The sequence below is a fragment of the Colletotrichum higginsianum genome, chromosome 2 (assembly GCF_001672515.1).
Source record: "Colletotrichum higginsianum IMI 349063 chromosome 2, whole genome shotgun sequence".
In the NCBI taxonomy this organism is placed as follows: domain Eukaryota; kingdom Fungi; phylum Ascomycota; class Sordariomycetes; order Glomerellales; family Glomerellaceae; genus Colletotrichum; species Colletotrichum higginsianum.
In genome coordinates this window covers 1,088,090-1,100,621 of record NC_030955.1, presented here as the reverse complement: position 1 = coordinate 1,100,621, position 12,532 = coordinate 1,088,090, and the positions used below count along the sequence as shown (strand labels likewise).

The 12,532-nt window shown below is 51.3% G+C and overlaps 6 protein-coding genes across 6 annotated transcripts; 1 reads left to right on the top strand and 5 right to left on the bottom strand.

Annotated features, from left to right (window-relative positions):
* Window positions 1–17: 17 nt before the first annotated feature.
* CH63R_02087 (Retinol dehydrogenase) lies at window positions 18–938 on the bottom strand (the record flags this gene model as incomplete). The annotated part of the gene is made up of 1 exon (XM_018297062.1): window positions 18–938. One exon carries the CDS (start codon window positions 936–938, stop codon window positions 18–20), a length of 921 nt encoding a protein of 306 aa, XP_018161878.1.
* Window positions 939–1,921: 983 nt separating this feature from the next.
* On the bottom strand, window positions 1,922–2,882 carry CH63R_02086 (Enoyl-CoA hydratase/isomerase; the record flags this gene model as incomplete). Its single annotated transcript, XM_018297061.1, has 2 exons — window positions 1,922–2,506; window positions 2,637–2,882. 2 exons carry the CDS (start codon window positions 2,880–2,882, stop codon window positions 1,922–1,924), a joined length of 831 nt encoding a protein of 276 aa, XP_018161877.1.
* A 681-nt stretch (window positions 2,883–3,563) lies between these two features.
* Window positions 3,564–4,563, bottom strand: CH63R_02085 (uncharacterized protein; the record flags this gene model as incomplete). Its single annotated transcript, XM_018297060.1, has 2 exons — window positions 3,564–4,175; window positions 4,327–4,563. The coding sequence occupies 2 exons, from the start codon at window positions 4,561–4,563 to the stop codon at window positions 3,564–3,566; spliced, it is 849 nt and encodes a 282-aa protein (XP_018161876.1).
* Window positions 4,564–5,500: 937 nt separating this feature from the next.
* Window positions 5,501–5,969, top strand: CH63R_02084 (uncharacterized protein; the record flags this gene model as incomplete). Its single annotated transcript, XM_018297059.1, has 2 exons — window positions 5,501–5,530; window positions 5,598–5,969. The coding sequence occupies 2 exons, from the start codon at window positions 5,501–5,503 to the stop codon at window positions 5,967–5,969; spliced, it is 402 nt and encodes a 133-aa protein (XP_018161875.1).
* Window positions 5,970–8,308: 2,339 nt separating this feature from the next.
* Window positions 8,309–9,008, bottom strand: CH63R_02083 (uncharacterized protein; the record flags this gene model as incomplete). The annotated part of the gene is made up of 3 exons (XM_018297058.1): window positions 8,309–8,437; window positions 8,492–8,740; window positions 8,841–9,008. The coding sequence occupies 3 exons, from the start codon at window positions 9,006–9,008 to the stop codon at window positions 8,309–8,311; spliced, it is 546 nt and encodes a 181-aa protein (XP_018161874.1).
* Window positions 9,009–10,059: 1,051 nt separating this feature from the next.
* CH63R_02082 (uncharacterized protein) lies at window positions 10,060–10,720 on the bottom strand (the record flags this gene model as incomplete). The annotated part of the gene is made up of 3 exons (XM_018297057.1): window positions 10,060–10,356; window positions 10,455–10,562; window positions 10,640–10,720. 3 exons carry the CDS (start codon window positions 10,718–10,720, stop codon window positions 10,060–10,062), a joined length of 486 nt encoding a protein of 161 aa, XP_018161873.1.
* Between the last annotated feature and the right edge of the window lie 1,812 nt (window positions 10,721–12,532).

Below are 12,532 nucleotides of genomic sequence, written 5' to 3'. Positions count from 1 at the left end.
GCCGTCGCAACACCCAATCAAACCCCTTTACTCTCGAACTCCCGCTCTGTCCAGTCCCATAGTTCTTGCGCCGCCTTGTCATCGTAAAGAATCGCTTCCTTGAACTCTTTTATCTTTTGATTGTAGAAACCCCCGCTCTTGACAGTCGCCCTGTCCGCCGTGCTCGCCCATAGCTGCGTCCTTACCCCCGTGCGCACATCGGTCAAGAAGACGGACCCGATCACGCCGGCCACCCCACTGAGCCACGGCTGCCTCGAAACGAGGTCGTCAAAGATGCCGGTGTTGACGACGCCGGGATGGATTCCGACGAACTTGATCGCCGGGTAGAGCCGGCTCAGGACACGGGTGTGGTAGTAATCCGCGAGCTTGGACTGGCCGTAGCGCGCCACGCTGGAGATGTTGTGCATTGGCGTCTTGACGCTGTCGAGGAGAATTCCCCCCTTCGGCGCCTGCTTGAAGAGCTCAGAGCTGAGATTGACGACGCGAACGTCGGCGCCGGGCCGCTCGGCCGTCCTGGCGAGGACCGGGAGGAGCAGCTTGGTGAAGAGAGAAGGCCCCATGTAGTTGGAGCCGAACTGGGTCTCGTAGCCGTCAGGCGTGAGGCCCGCCGCCGAGGCCAACAGGCCCGCATTGTTCATGAGGATGTCGAGGCGGTCGGACGAGGCCAGGAAGGTGGCGGCGGCCTTCTGTACGGACGCGAAGGACCCCAGGTCCAGCTCGAGGAACTTGATCGTGTCCTTGGCGGAGGGCACTGCCGCCTGGATCTCCCGGATGGCGGCGGCGCCGCGCGCTTCGGTCCTGGCGGTGAGGTAGATGGCCGCGGGATTGTGCTTCGCGAGCTGCAGCGCGCTTTCCTTGCCGAGGCCGCTGCTGCCGCCGGTGACGATAATGACCTTGCCGGAGAGGTCCGGTATATCTTTCTCGGGGGAGAAGGGCATCGTATTTTCTTTTGGTGGTTTTGGGGAGTACGTCTGGAGGAGGGGTTGACGAGGGGTCCGGGAAGCAAGAGTTTGACGGCTCTAAAGTTCAGTTGTGTAATTGATTGCTTTGGCAGATGGGTTGAAAGAGCAGGACCTGGCATTGTGGGAGGAGACTTGGCGCTGTTATTTCTATCTTTTGGATCGAGTTGCAAACCAAGCAGTTGAAACACATACGTCAGCCAGCACGAGCATCACCTACCCGAAGCATCCAGATGAAGATGACCATCCAGATGAAGAGATGACAAATTATCGAGAACAGATGAAGAATGCTGAGTTCCCGGAGAGATTGTGGTTAAGCGTCAGATTACTCGGCATCCTCCTGCTGCCGGGGCGGGCGCGGGAAGAGCGTTGCTCCGACGCGGTCCGCTCTTTGTGTGTCGGCTCACTAATCATTGGCGGTTTTTTTGCCGCGGCGACATTGGGCTCGGTCGGTCGTATTAGTCGACGAGCCCGGATCAATACGCCGACGGTAAAGTAAATTAGCGCTGGGAATTCCATCAAGGGCCTGATTGGACGCAGGAACGATATTCCTTTTTGTAATTTGGAGCACTGACTGTGGCACGGTTTTTGAATGATGCGAAAGTCCGGGTCAAGCATCCAATCAGGCGCTAAAGTGGTTAAGCTTTCCATAGCCGCAGCGCTTCATTTGGCACATCTTGCATTTTGAGCTAGAGACAAGTCAAGGAAACCATTACTTAGTACATCACCCTGGATCTGGGCCGTTCCAAGCTCAAAAAGTGTGATTGCAGCTGGAGGCGGCAAGACAAAAATCACAAGGGGCCTTGGGCTCCGCTCAGGAAAAGAATCTTTGGCTTGCTAATGCATTTAGATGTATACAAAAACTTGATCTACGCAACAGGCTTCACGATGATGCTTGTAATTTTGAAGCTGAAGACGCAATATCTATCTCAAAGCCGCAGCTCAGATGTGATCGCCCAGGATCACTGGTAAAAACGCGGGATGGTGTCGGGAAGGTTTAGTTCCAAGTCTACCGCAGATGTATTCCCATACAGCTCCGCCGAGCGTCGCCCGATAGCCTGGACCTCAGGGCGCGCCTGCTGCTCGAAGAAATCCTTGCCGTCCGCAACGATGTGTTCGAGCGACGGTGCCGAGGCACGGTTGATGGTCTGCTTTCCGCCGCTGAGGGCTGACAGCGGGAACAGGCTGAGGCGCCGCGCCAGTTGGTCGACGAAGCCGTACATCTCGGCCGACGTGTCGAAGGCGCGGTTGATCCAGCCTATCGCCGCGGCGTCCTCGGCCGTGATGTCACTCGAGCTGAGTACGTATTCCATAGCCCGCCCCCTACCGATCAGGCCCGGGAGGAACTGGCTGCCGCCTCCACCTGGGAACAGGCCGCTGCCGACCTCGGGCTGGCCGAAGAGGCTCTCGCCCTTGGTAGCGAAGCGCATGTCGAGAGAGACGAGGAGCTCGTTGCCTGCGCCGCGAGCCCGGCCCTCGACGGCCCCAATCGTGACCTGCGGCAGTCTCGATATGTTGTAGATGAGAGTCCCAAAAGTCTCGGCGAACTCGGCTGTCCAATGTCAGAAACGGTATTTGTCTTACACACAGCATGTCAAGTTATTCGTCTGGGGTTGTCATACGGTTAGCGAGAGCGGGCATGGTGAGGTCGAGATGAGCCATGAAGAACTTGGGCACGTCGCTGTTGAAGATGACGACCTTGGTCTCGTTGTCGCCCTGGAGACGGGAGACGAGGTCTGTCAGACCATCTTGGGTGTCCTGGTTCCACAGGTTGATGGGGGACGACGGGTTGTGGAACGTCACCGTGAGGACGCTGGCGTTTTGGGACGTCTTGAGCCCGGCGTACTCGGGGAGGTCGAGGGTGTTGACCGCCTGTGCCATCACGGCGACAATGGCTAATCCGTGAGAGATGGTAGAACGCATTTTGTAGTAGTGTGAGAAGGTCTGGGTAATCTTATGAGATGGGTGACCGGCGAACGAGGGTCTTGGGATGAACTGGTCTTCCGCGGCTGCTCGCTTTATAAGAGCTTGTCTACAACAGGGGATGCAACTCCAACCGCAGCATCTGGACATACGAGTCGTAGCAATAATGGAACGAAAGATTACCAATCCTGTGTAGAGTTTCTAAGCCCTGGAAAAAAAAAGGAGAACCCAACTGAAGGCCTGTCAGACGGACGCTTGATTACATATTCCAATGCAGTTCCTTGTCTCATGCTGAGCAGCTGTGGTACTCGGGCTAACCCTTGCGGGTCGACATGCAATCCTGACCTTGCGACCAGGTCGCTGACTTGAAAAGTGTCCAGATGGATGGTATCAGGGGGATGCCCCTTTCCCAACAGTTCTGCTTAACCCTCTATTCAAGTTCACTCAAGCCGGCTTGCCCGGACCTTGAGGTCCGCTCTGCTGGCTCCATGTAGCCAGGGAAGAGTTGAACATGGACCTCAAGACATCGTTTGCATTCATTTCCAAGGTTCCATCTCCGCCCCCTGTTCCTCTCTCCGTGTCCTTCACAGCATTTTTCCCATTCCCACATGAGACTGAATCCCATTTGACCCGACAAACAATTTCAAGACCCTCTTTCTTACACAAAATAAGCACAACAGCTCAAGCCCACGGCTGAGCTTCCGGACGACGGAAGGGTGGGCTGAAGCACAAGCCCAGCTGGTTCAGATACACAACCAGATCTTCCTGGCTCTTGACGTGCGCCGGCAGGATCCAATCGCCGGCGACGGGGTTGTAGAACCTCACCCGCGCACCTGGGGCCTCTTGCACGTTTACGGGCTCCCACTCGATGCCCGGGCCGGGCGCCTCCTTGGAGATCCACTGGCCCCGGCGGCGCATGTCCTTCTTGACGGTGCGGTACCACTTGCGCCTCTTGTCGAAACGGACCCGCTGGCACGACAGGTCTTTGTCGTCGTGGAAGTCGCGCTCGGTGTCGGCGTCGGCGGCGGCCTCGTCGGCGACGAGACGGGCGTTCTTCCGGTCGAGGGCGCGGGTGATGCGGAGGGTGCGGCCCACTTCTCTGCGGTGGTGCCAGAGGGCTCGGTGGCGGACCAGAGAGGCGCGGTATACGGTAAGGAGACGGTAGGTCCGGCATGAATGATGCAAGACGCGGGACGGGTGGGCGGAGAAGGTTCGGTCGAGGGCGTCGCGAATCTCGCGGTGCCGGAGATGCAGAGTGCCGCGAGTCATCGTGAGGTCGACGTCTTTGGGGGGCTGGTGAGGATATGATCAGCTAGAAATTTCCAACGCAGAGGGTAATGTGTTGCGTCAAGGGGAACTGAGACCAAAGACGAAAAACTACTAAAGTGGGAAGAGGGGACAGAAATTACTGGGAAGATTCCCAGAAAGAAAGTGGAATGCCTACTGTGTCTCCGGTGATTGTGTATCCTTCATTCTTGTACTCATTCGCAAAGTCTTGCATCTGGCGATACAACGCTTTTGCATCAGCCTTGGTGAAGGGTTTCGGCCGGGGGTGGCGACGATGCCGGATACTATTGACGCCATCCGAGTCATTGTCTCGCCAGACAATGCGTCGCTTCTTGTGGACCGGAGACGCAGCGTTGTCTTGGAAGTCTGAAGGAGCTCCGTGTTTGCTGGCCATGGTCGAGGGATTGGTCAATGGGGGGTAACTCGTGTCTTTGTTGACGATTGGGTGAGGGGGACGAGTGAAGTGGTTGAATGGCTGGATTAGTATGGGTTAACAGTCCGGATGAAAGAAATTCAGAGCCGCCGCTGGCGGGTTGCAGGAGCGTTGGATGGTGAGTCGCTGAATTGAGATAAGAGATGAGCGTAGGTGTGTATTCATTTGTTTGGGATGTGTGGCGCCGGTCATCTCAATCGATTCAACACCGAATGGGTCAATGATATGAAGGACTTTTTCTGGGCTGGCGTCTTAACCCGTATTGGAGGAATTGACCAAACCCAGAAGCTGATATTAAATTTCAAGTATTAGAGAATCTGTCGGATCATTGTTCGTTGAAGCCACATGCCAGTGGACCAACTGGGGAACTTTTCTTCTTGATGTCCTCCGACAGTCTCGTGGAGACTCAATCCTTTGCGAGTGCCTTGCACAATGTAACGCAAGATCTGCGAATATTCATGAATCATCACCCTTGCCCCGGCTCAACTGCCAGTGTTGGTGGTCCTTACCAGCCCAGAAACTTAGCCCCTTACTGCCTGCGATTCTACGTGAAAATGAAAGAGGGGGTTGCTATGAACTGCGTCGTCTTTTTCGGGACTTTTAGGCGAAACTCTTCTGAACCTCAGGAAGGCGCTTGGAAGGATGTGAATGCCATAATGGCAGGAGTTTAGTCACCTGCCTTCCACACAACAGACAGCTCTCTGGAAAAGCAGGGGCGTGTGGTTTGCTCTCTTTGAGGCTGCATTGCCTGAGTGATGCCCCAATCTTTCTGTTCTGGTGTTTTCTCTTTTAGCTTCCACAAAGAAGTCCGTAAAGCCAGCACACCAATACATTGTCGACCGCGAGGGAGTCAAACCAAGCGCCAGAAGTCAAAATCTACAGATAAGCTAGATCGAAAATGAATCAACCGCCCCAGTCCGGCCCTAATGTATGTCGATCTCCATCTGTCAGGCTCCCTTCTGGAAACTTGGACCGCGCACTAACAGTTTCAATAGGGCCCCGCAGTCAAACAGTCCCTCAAGGAAGCCAAGAGGACGTGCGAGGCGCTCGCAGCCGCCCTTGGCTCCATGGATATTGCTGCGGTCATCACGACAGACAAGACGCCGGAAGAGTACAAGCTCGCTATCGAGTACAGGGACGAGATTGCAGCAATGCGGACCATAGGCAACAACTCGCAGGCATCGGTCCGGAACATGCGCATGAACGCGTCAGAAGGAGTAATTGACAAAAAGCTCCAAAGTATCGATGAGGGCTACGACAAATTCCTCGCCGACATTGAGGTTTTGTATGAGAACGTCGTTTTGTGGATTGAGGACTACGAGAAAGTGCATGGACGGATCAGCGACGATTCGGCCCAGAAAGCTTGAGGGGCGACGCGTTCTTGACACTGGCATAAGGTCTCAGGCTGCCCAACATATTTTTGAGGAGGTTTCGATAAAGACTGTTGAATGGTCAGCATAGATTGCGGAGATGAAGGGAGGCCGGAGCACTCGAGTGTGGGACTGGTTGATTCATGATTATCGTCTTGCATCTTGACGAAAAGAGGTGGCCAAGACATAGAGATACCACTTTGTAACCAATGCCAAATTACACGTAGACTCATTTCTTGCGATGCATCCGAGACCAGACCTGAAATATCACCAGATTCCTGTGGAGGATGCCATCAGCTGATCGCCTGCCATTGCAGCTGGTGCCGCAGAAATCCTCCGTTCGCTCTTTACCATTAATTGCACCTGCCTTCGCTAAGGTACTTACTTACCTAGGCACCTTCCTAAAAAGTCAGTACAGCAATGCTGCAGCCCCTTCCAAAGTAGGGCAACAATTGGACTGCTCGCTTGTCTTCCTCCTAGTTTCCCTAGGTACTGGTTTCACCCTGTGTCCCACCGCGCACTTGCTACCTCTTCATATTGAGAATGCTGAGTATGCTGTAGCCAAAGAGAGGCTTCTGGAGGAAAATCTTGGTGCAGCCACTCTCAGGCAGTACTTAAAGAATGCCATCGCAGTTGTGAAAGAGAAGGCTGCTGCCTAAAGCAACTATCCTGTCACCTCCAACTCCAAGGTATGGAATGAAAAGTTCGGCACCCAGGGTCCTTCTATAACTGCCTCTTTTAGGGGTGCTTCCTATACACTGAGCTGATGGGCGAGATCACGACCGACACCAAGGAAATGATCTTGGATGAGACCACTAAGCACATCAAGCCGGAGGCCTTCAACACTCTTGAGAGCCAGATGAAGACCTCTATCAAGTAGAGACTCCAAGAAATTCAGTGTTGCATTTAAATTGAGTCTTGAAAGGCCTTGAGGCAAGTTTGATTGAGGATACTGGAACTTCACAAGTTGTACGTCGATCTCAAGACACAGAAGTATGGTATGAGGATTTGTTTAGGCAGTCGAAAGAGCTCTAGGTAAAAGTAAGAGACTGAGAAAAAAGATTTGAAGAGACAAAGGCTGTGAAAAATTTAGCTTGAACCATGTCTGATGCTCTTTTTGTCTTGCAGGCTTACTAGTGCTTCCTTGTCGAATCTTGCTAGAAGTGCTTTGGGTCGCATGGTTTCTCTTAATGACAACTATTGTGTATGCCAGAGGTTTCAAGCCCTGGATAATCAAGGCATGATTTGCTGCCCTTCATAACGTTGTCAATGGCGAGTACTGTCCTAGGATCCAGGCCAGAGACCAAGCTGAGATACAGGAAAATAAATAAAGCAGCGGCTAAAATGCAGACCTCCTGAGTACATATATCTGCCTAAATGAACAGCAGAGATTGACATTGACCAACTTAAGTCTCGTCACTGGCAGATGCCTAGATACCAAAAATGGGAGGTGTCGTCGAATGATCGGGTCGGGCGATCGTGTCCGACGGGCCGGCCCGTCTGTCTACGCCAAAAGAGGCATAGCCAAAATTGAGTGCCCCAGGCAACTGCCGGTCTCTATGGTAGCGCTGAGATTCCCGCTGGGGACCGGCTCAGGGCATCTTATCCATTACTTCCTTGCCTGAACACTGTCCAGCAGTTCAAACCGCCCGAAACGGGACTTGCTACTCTCTGTCTTGCTAGCGCACAGAAAGAGAACCTTGTTCGGAATTTGTAGGAAACTGCGGCCCATATCCCGTTCTCTAATATCAATATCCTGCAACCTCTCCCCTTCCACTATGTCGAGGTGGATCAGGAGTTTGTCGGAGACAAGACAGTCGTTCGAAAGCCCCAGAAAAGTTTCTGGGGAGTTTCATGTCTGTTGTAAATCTCAAAATAAAGAAATGGATTGTTCAGAGCGAGAAAAGTTCATATTGATGACTCCGGCGGCTGCCCACCTCCAAGAGCTATATGTCAGAGGCTGGGTTCGCACAGAGTGAAAGATTCGATGATGATGCCCTCAACAGACTGAAAGGTAGGTATAGGTAAGGATGACCATTCGAATCTGACCTCCTCAAGCCTCTGGCTTCGCTGGAGGCCCTTAAATGCCTCGCCGGACTATGGATATGCCGGCCGATCCCTTGCATACAGGGCCCCCGGTGCCCCCCCATGTGCCCCTTAGTCATCGGTCCCTGACACTATAGATCCAGGATGCCGCAGTTGTTGTTAATACGCGCAAACACAGCAGACCCTTCCAAACATCAAGTCAAACTGCTGTAAACGAGCCCGCTTGTCTCGATATTGGCCTGCCGTTTGTATTTATGCCCAACATTCAAAGAAAAACACCCTCGACTTCTTCAGACATCCGTGGCGAGTCTCAGCCGTAAATCCTTCATTCTCCCCTCAATCTCGGCCAGTTCATTCTCAAATCCAGTCAAAATATCGTTGTCGTCCATCTTGCAGGCTGCCAAAGCGTGGAGTGGGAACTAAGATAGTCAGCACCGCCTTCTGAACGCATAATAAACGTGAAAGGTACTCACGAAGTCCAAAATATGGATGCCCCGGTGGGCCACTTCCGTCTTCTGTTTCTCAAACATGGCGTCTCTCATGAGGCTCTGGAGCACTTCAGCATCGTGCTCCAGCTTCTCAAAGTCTTCCTGGACTCCATCTTGAGCGTTCTGAGAACCGGCGAGGTTCGCCCGCAGAATCTCGACGTCGTTTGCGATACTGTCCGACTTCCTTTGCAGGGCGTGCGTCGTTTTCATCTGCTCCCAGAGAAAGTTCATTTCCTGTTGCAGGCCAATTTTAGCGCTTCTTTTTTCAATTTAATGGTGAGATTTATGTCAACATAATGAATCAGAAGGAGAAGGGAGGGGGGTTGGACCAAACCGTTTCTCCACCCATGACGACCGTGAGCTTTCTGCCTTTCTCGTCCACATGGGCTTGTTTCTTCGGCTCGACATGGTGGCGCGACTTCTCGGCGCCCTCGTCGCGGATTTTCTTGGCCGTTTTGCGGTCCCTCTGATTCTTTCCAGGCGGGTTCTTTTTCTTCGTCATGGCCAACGGATTATGGGAGGGCCGACTGGGGAGCTGGCTGATCCGGGGAGTTTGTTGAATGTGGCGAGGCCAGGCTGAGTCGGAGGAGGTGACGATGCTAAGTCGCGGGAGGCTAGACTTGGCTGTAGAATAGTAAGAAGATATTTTGGGTTGTCGTATTCTTCGGAAAAGGGGTTTTAGTATTCAGGAGGAATTGAAGTGAATTGCGCGGAACTGCGGGTGAGGGCAGATCCAGTGCAAACGGCCACACCGCCTGCGCCTCCGTATCTACTAGGCATCAACCATTGGTATTCATCTCTTCTCGTCAAAGAAGTTGCCCATAGATTGCCAAAAGTCCATCTCCTTACTCAATTAGAACTTTGTTCTCAAAGACCCATTGCTAAAGTAAAGCAGACCTCGGCTGCTGACTGATTCAGTCACCCTGGACATTGTCTTTCCCAGCCACAATTTCAATCACCCTCCAAACCTCAATTCAACATCAATCACATCATGTTTCTGTTGGTTTCGTTTCACCACGTCAAACACAAGCTCTTTCGGCATCAAGCGGAATGTGCCTCCAGCCCTCTTGAGTCTTAGGCTCCAAGAATATTTCCCTAAACCATGAAGGTGGAAAACCCATTGTCTTTAGTGGTTAAAAATTTAAATCTCATCTAATTGTGGCATTTAACCAGAGGATCATTAGTAGCAAGATCTTCATACCCTCAAATATGGATCTATCCCTCTATCTATCTAATGGGGACGTCGAGGGGTAGGGCAACGAAACAAGCGACAGACTGCGCCTATGATTAGGGCATTATCTTGCCTATCAAATGTCTGCGTTGGATAACAGAGGAGACAAAGTAGCTCCAACTGACTCCCGCTTATTCAAGTCCATATTGAAACCTGGTAAGTCAAAGATGGCTAGAAGATGGTTGATCCTACTGGTAAAAAAGCACAAACTTGTCTGATTGACCCTCACTAAAAGAATGCACTCAGAAGTGTTCTTTCACATAGGAATACTACGAAGCTCTATCCTTATAGACATTCTGCTCTTTTATTGATGGAGTTTTTGTCACTTCTTATTCTTGAATGTCTGTGAAGCCTTGCTTGCCTTCGAAGAGATGATCTGCTGGTTTCCAGCAAACTTCAGCCCCTCGATTTCCTCAATCGTCTTCACCCAAGCGTCCGTGTAGATCTTCATTTTAGCGACAGCATTGATGACTTCATCATCCAAGCGAAGATCTTGCTTGCTGTTCCACTTGTCGAACAAGTCGGAGAGCTTCTTCGTAATGATTTCCGAATCGAGCGCCATGACCTCTCGCTGCGACTTCAGCTCCTCGATCACGACAGCGTAGAACTCGTATTTAGGCTGCAGTTTGATTGGATGCAAAGGGGTTAGCTGAGCGGAGTCTGCCACAGACAAGATTACTGAGCCAGGACAAGTTGTTCAAAAAGGGTATCTCATACCTCGGTCGGAAGTTTGTAGTCGGTGGGAATCTTTTTGAAATTACCCACGATCCTGACTATCTCGAGGCATTTTGGAGCAGTGCATGGGTAGGGTTCGTTGTGCCAGTCCTGTCTGCTCGTTAGAAACACTCCAAGGGACACTTCGATTAGGAAGGGGGGGTTTTGTGGACAGTTGTTCAACGTACTCCAATGATAAGAGACTGAGCCTGCGATTCAGCAGGCCCCTTTTTCTCGTTGATCTGTTTCCCAGGCTTGCTAGTCCCCATTGTAGTTTTTGGGTCCAAAGAGAAATTGATAGCTGACGCAGTTACAAAACGGCGGAGGGTGAGTTGGAAAAGCATGCTAGCCACTGCAAGATGCTGAAGCATATTCGGAGCGATATAAGGGTTGATATATATTCCGAAACATTTCTCCCTTTGAGTTGGTGGAACCATGTGGTAGTCCTAGCTGTCCACCTTTCAATAGATTCTTCTTTGAGAAGTTTCCATTGACAGCCGATTGAATTAAACCACTTATCCAACTCCCTTCGATTACAGAAACAAGCAAGCTGTTAGTCTGGGGACAAGGATGTCGCATTCCTCTATCAAACTGAAAGAGAGTCCTAGATGGAACAGGTAGATTGTGGATAACCTGGGCTTGCTGAGAGCCTAGCTGAGAAAGGAATGCAACAGACTGCAAGGCATCAAAAAGAAAATCAACTGCTGAGTGAGCAGTGTGGGCCAAAAGATCTAGGACACGGTTTCAAAACTAAGTGGGATTGTTGAGTTTTCCCTCCTCTCTACTAAGTGTTGAACTTCGCCCCCCTCTCAATCAACTGCATTATTCCAGAACCCGAACCATGAAGCGGAGTGTAGACAGCGCCATTATTCCGCCTGAAGCAGCCATCTTAACGGTTTTCACTCCCGTTTGCCCCTGGAAACCCGTAGTCTGCTGCTGGAAAGCTGTTGGTTGCTGGTCGAAGACCGGATGCTACTGGTGGAATACTCTCGGAGATTCTCTGCCCAGACTTCAGGCAGAACCAAGCATCGACGTGAATCTTCAGGATCGTAATTGCGTCGATAATCCACGGCTCAAAGTATGCACTTCCTCCACCCGCAAGTTGCAGGCGGAGCCCTTCTACTTGCACTTGGACTTCAAGTACTATCGGGAGAATGCGTTCCCTTCTATCCCCCAGCATCTTTTTCAAAGCTAGGGCAACAAGCCAGTCGTGTTCCTTTAATGGTGAAGTGTTGTTAGTCAGAGAGTGTATCAAGCCTTGAAAGGGTCTTGGAGAGCCCAGATAAAGGAATAAACTTACACTTTCTGGAAGACTAGTTTCTTGAGGAAGCCGAAGTAACTGCTGGGTCATTACCAGAATCTGGGCCAAGCGAGACTCGGTCGCCCGCATTTGCATAGTTGACGCCATTCTTTCCTGTGTTACTGTTTGGAATGGAATCAACAACGGCCTTCGTAACAACACAACCTTATGTTGCGGCGTGTGCTGGTGGAACTTACTGCAATGCTCTGATACAAAAAGTGCTGAAAAGAGCTAGATTCTGCTGAGAAATTGTAGCAGGAATTCGGAAAGAAGAGTTCCTGAGGTCTTGTATATCTCTGTCAGCTTAGAGTGTCTACTGTTTCTGGCGGAGTGGATTGTTTATTGCTTTCTGACGACTTTTTTTGCGCAAAATATAGTAAGACACATCTAAATAATACAAAATTCACTGTTATTCATAATATTCACTAGTTGAAGATTCTTCATCGCCTAGTTTGGAGTTTTGTGTGATGCAGGCATCATGACAGGTCTGGATTGGTCTGACTTGCACGGTGACATGTTGAGGTCACCTTCAACTTGCGATATTGCGGAAAAGGAAACGAAATACTGGTGTACCTTGTCTCTCACACATTGTCTGGTCCGGGGTTAACTTAGGTAAGGACTCCTTCCCATGATCTAGATCCGCGAAACTTTCCCCAACAACGGTGCCGTGCACTATAGAAATTTGGACCTCCTTGGATGCCTGGTCTGGCTTACTCGATGGGCTTGAAAAGAACCTAGAACAGCTCCTGAGACATGCATTAACCCCATCCTTTGCCATTGA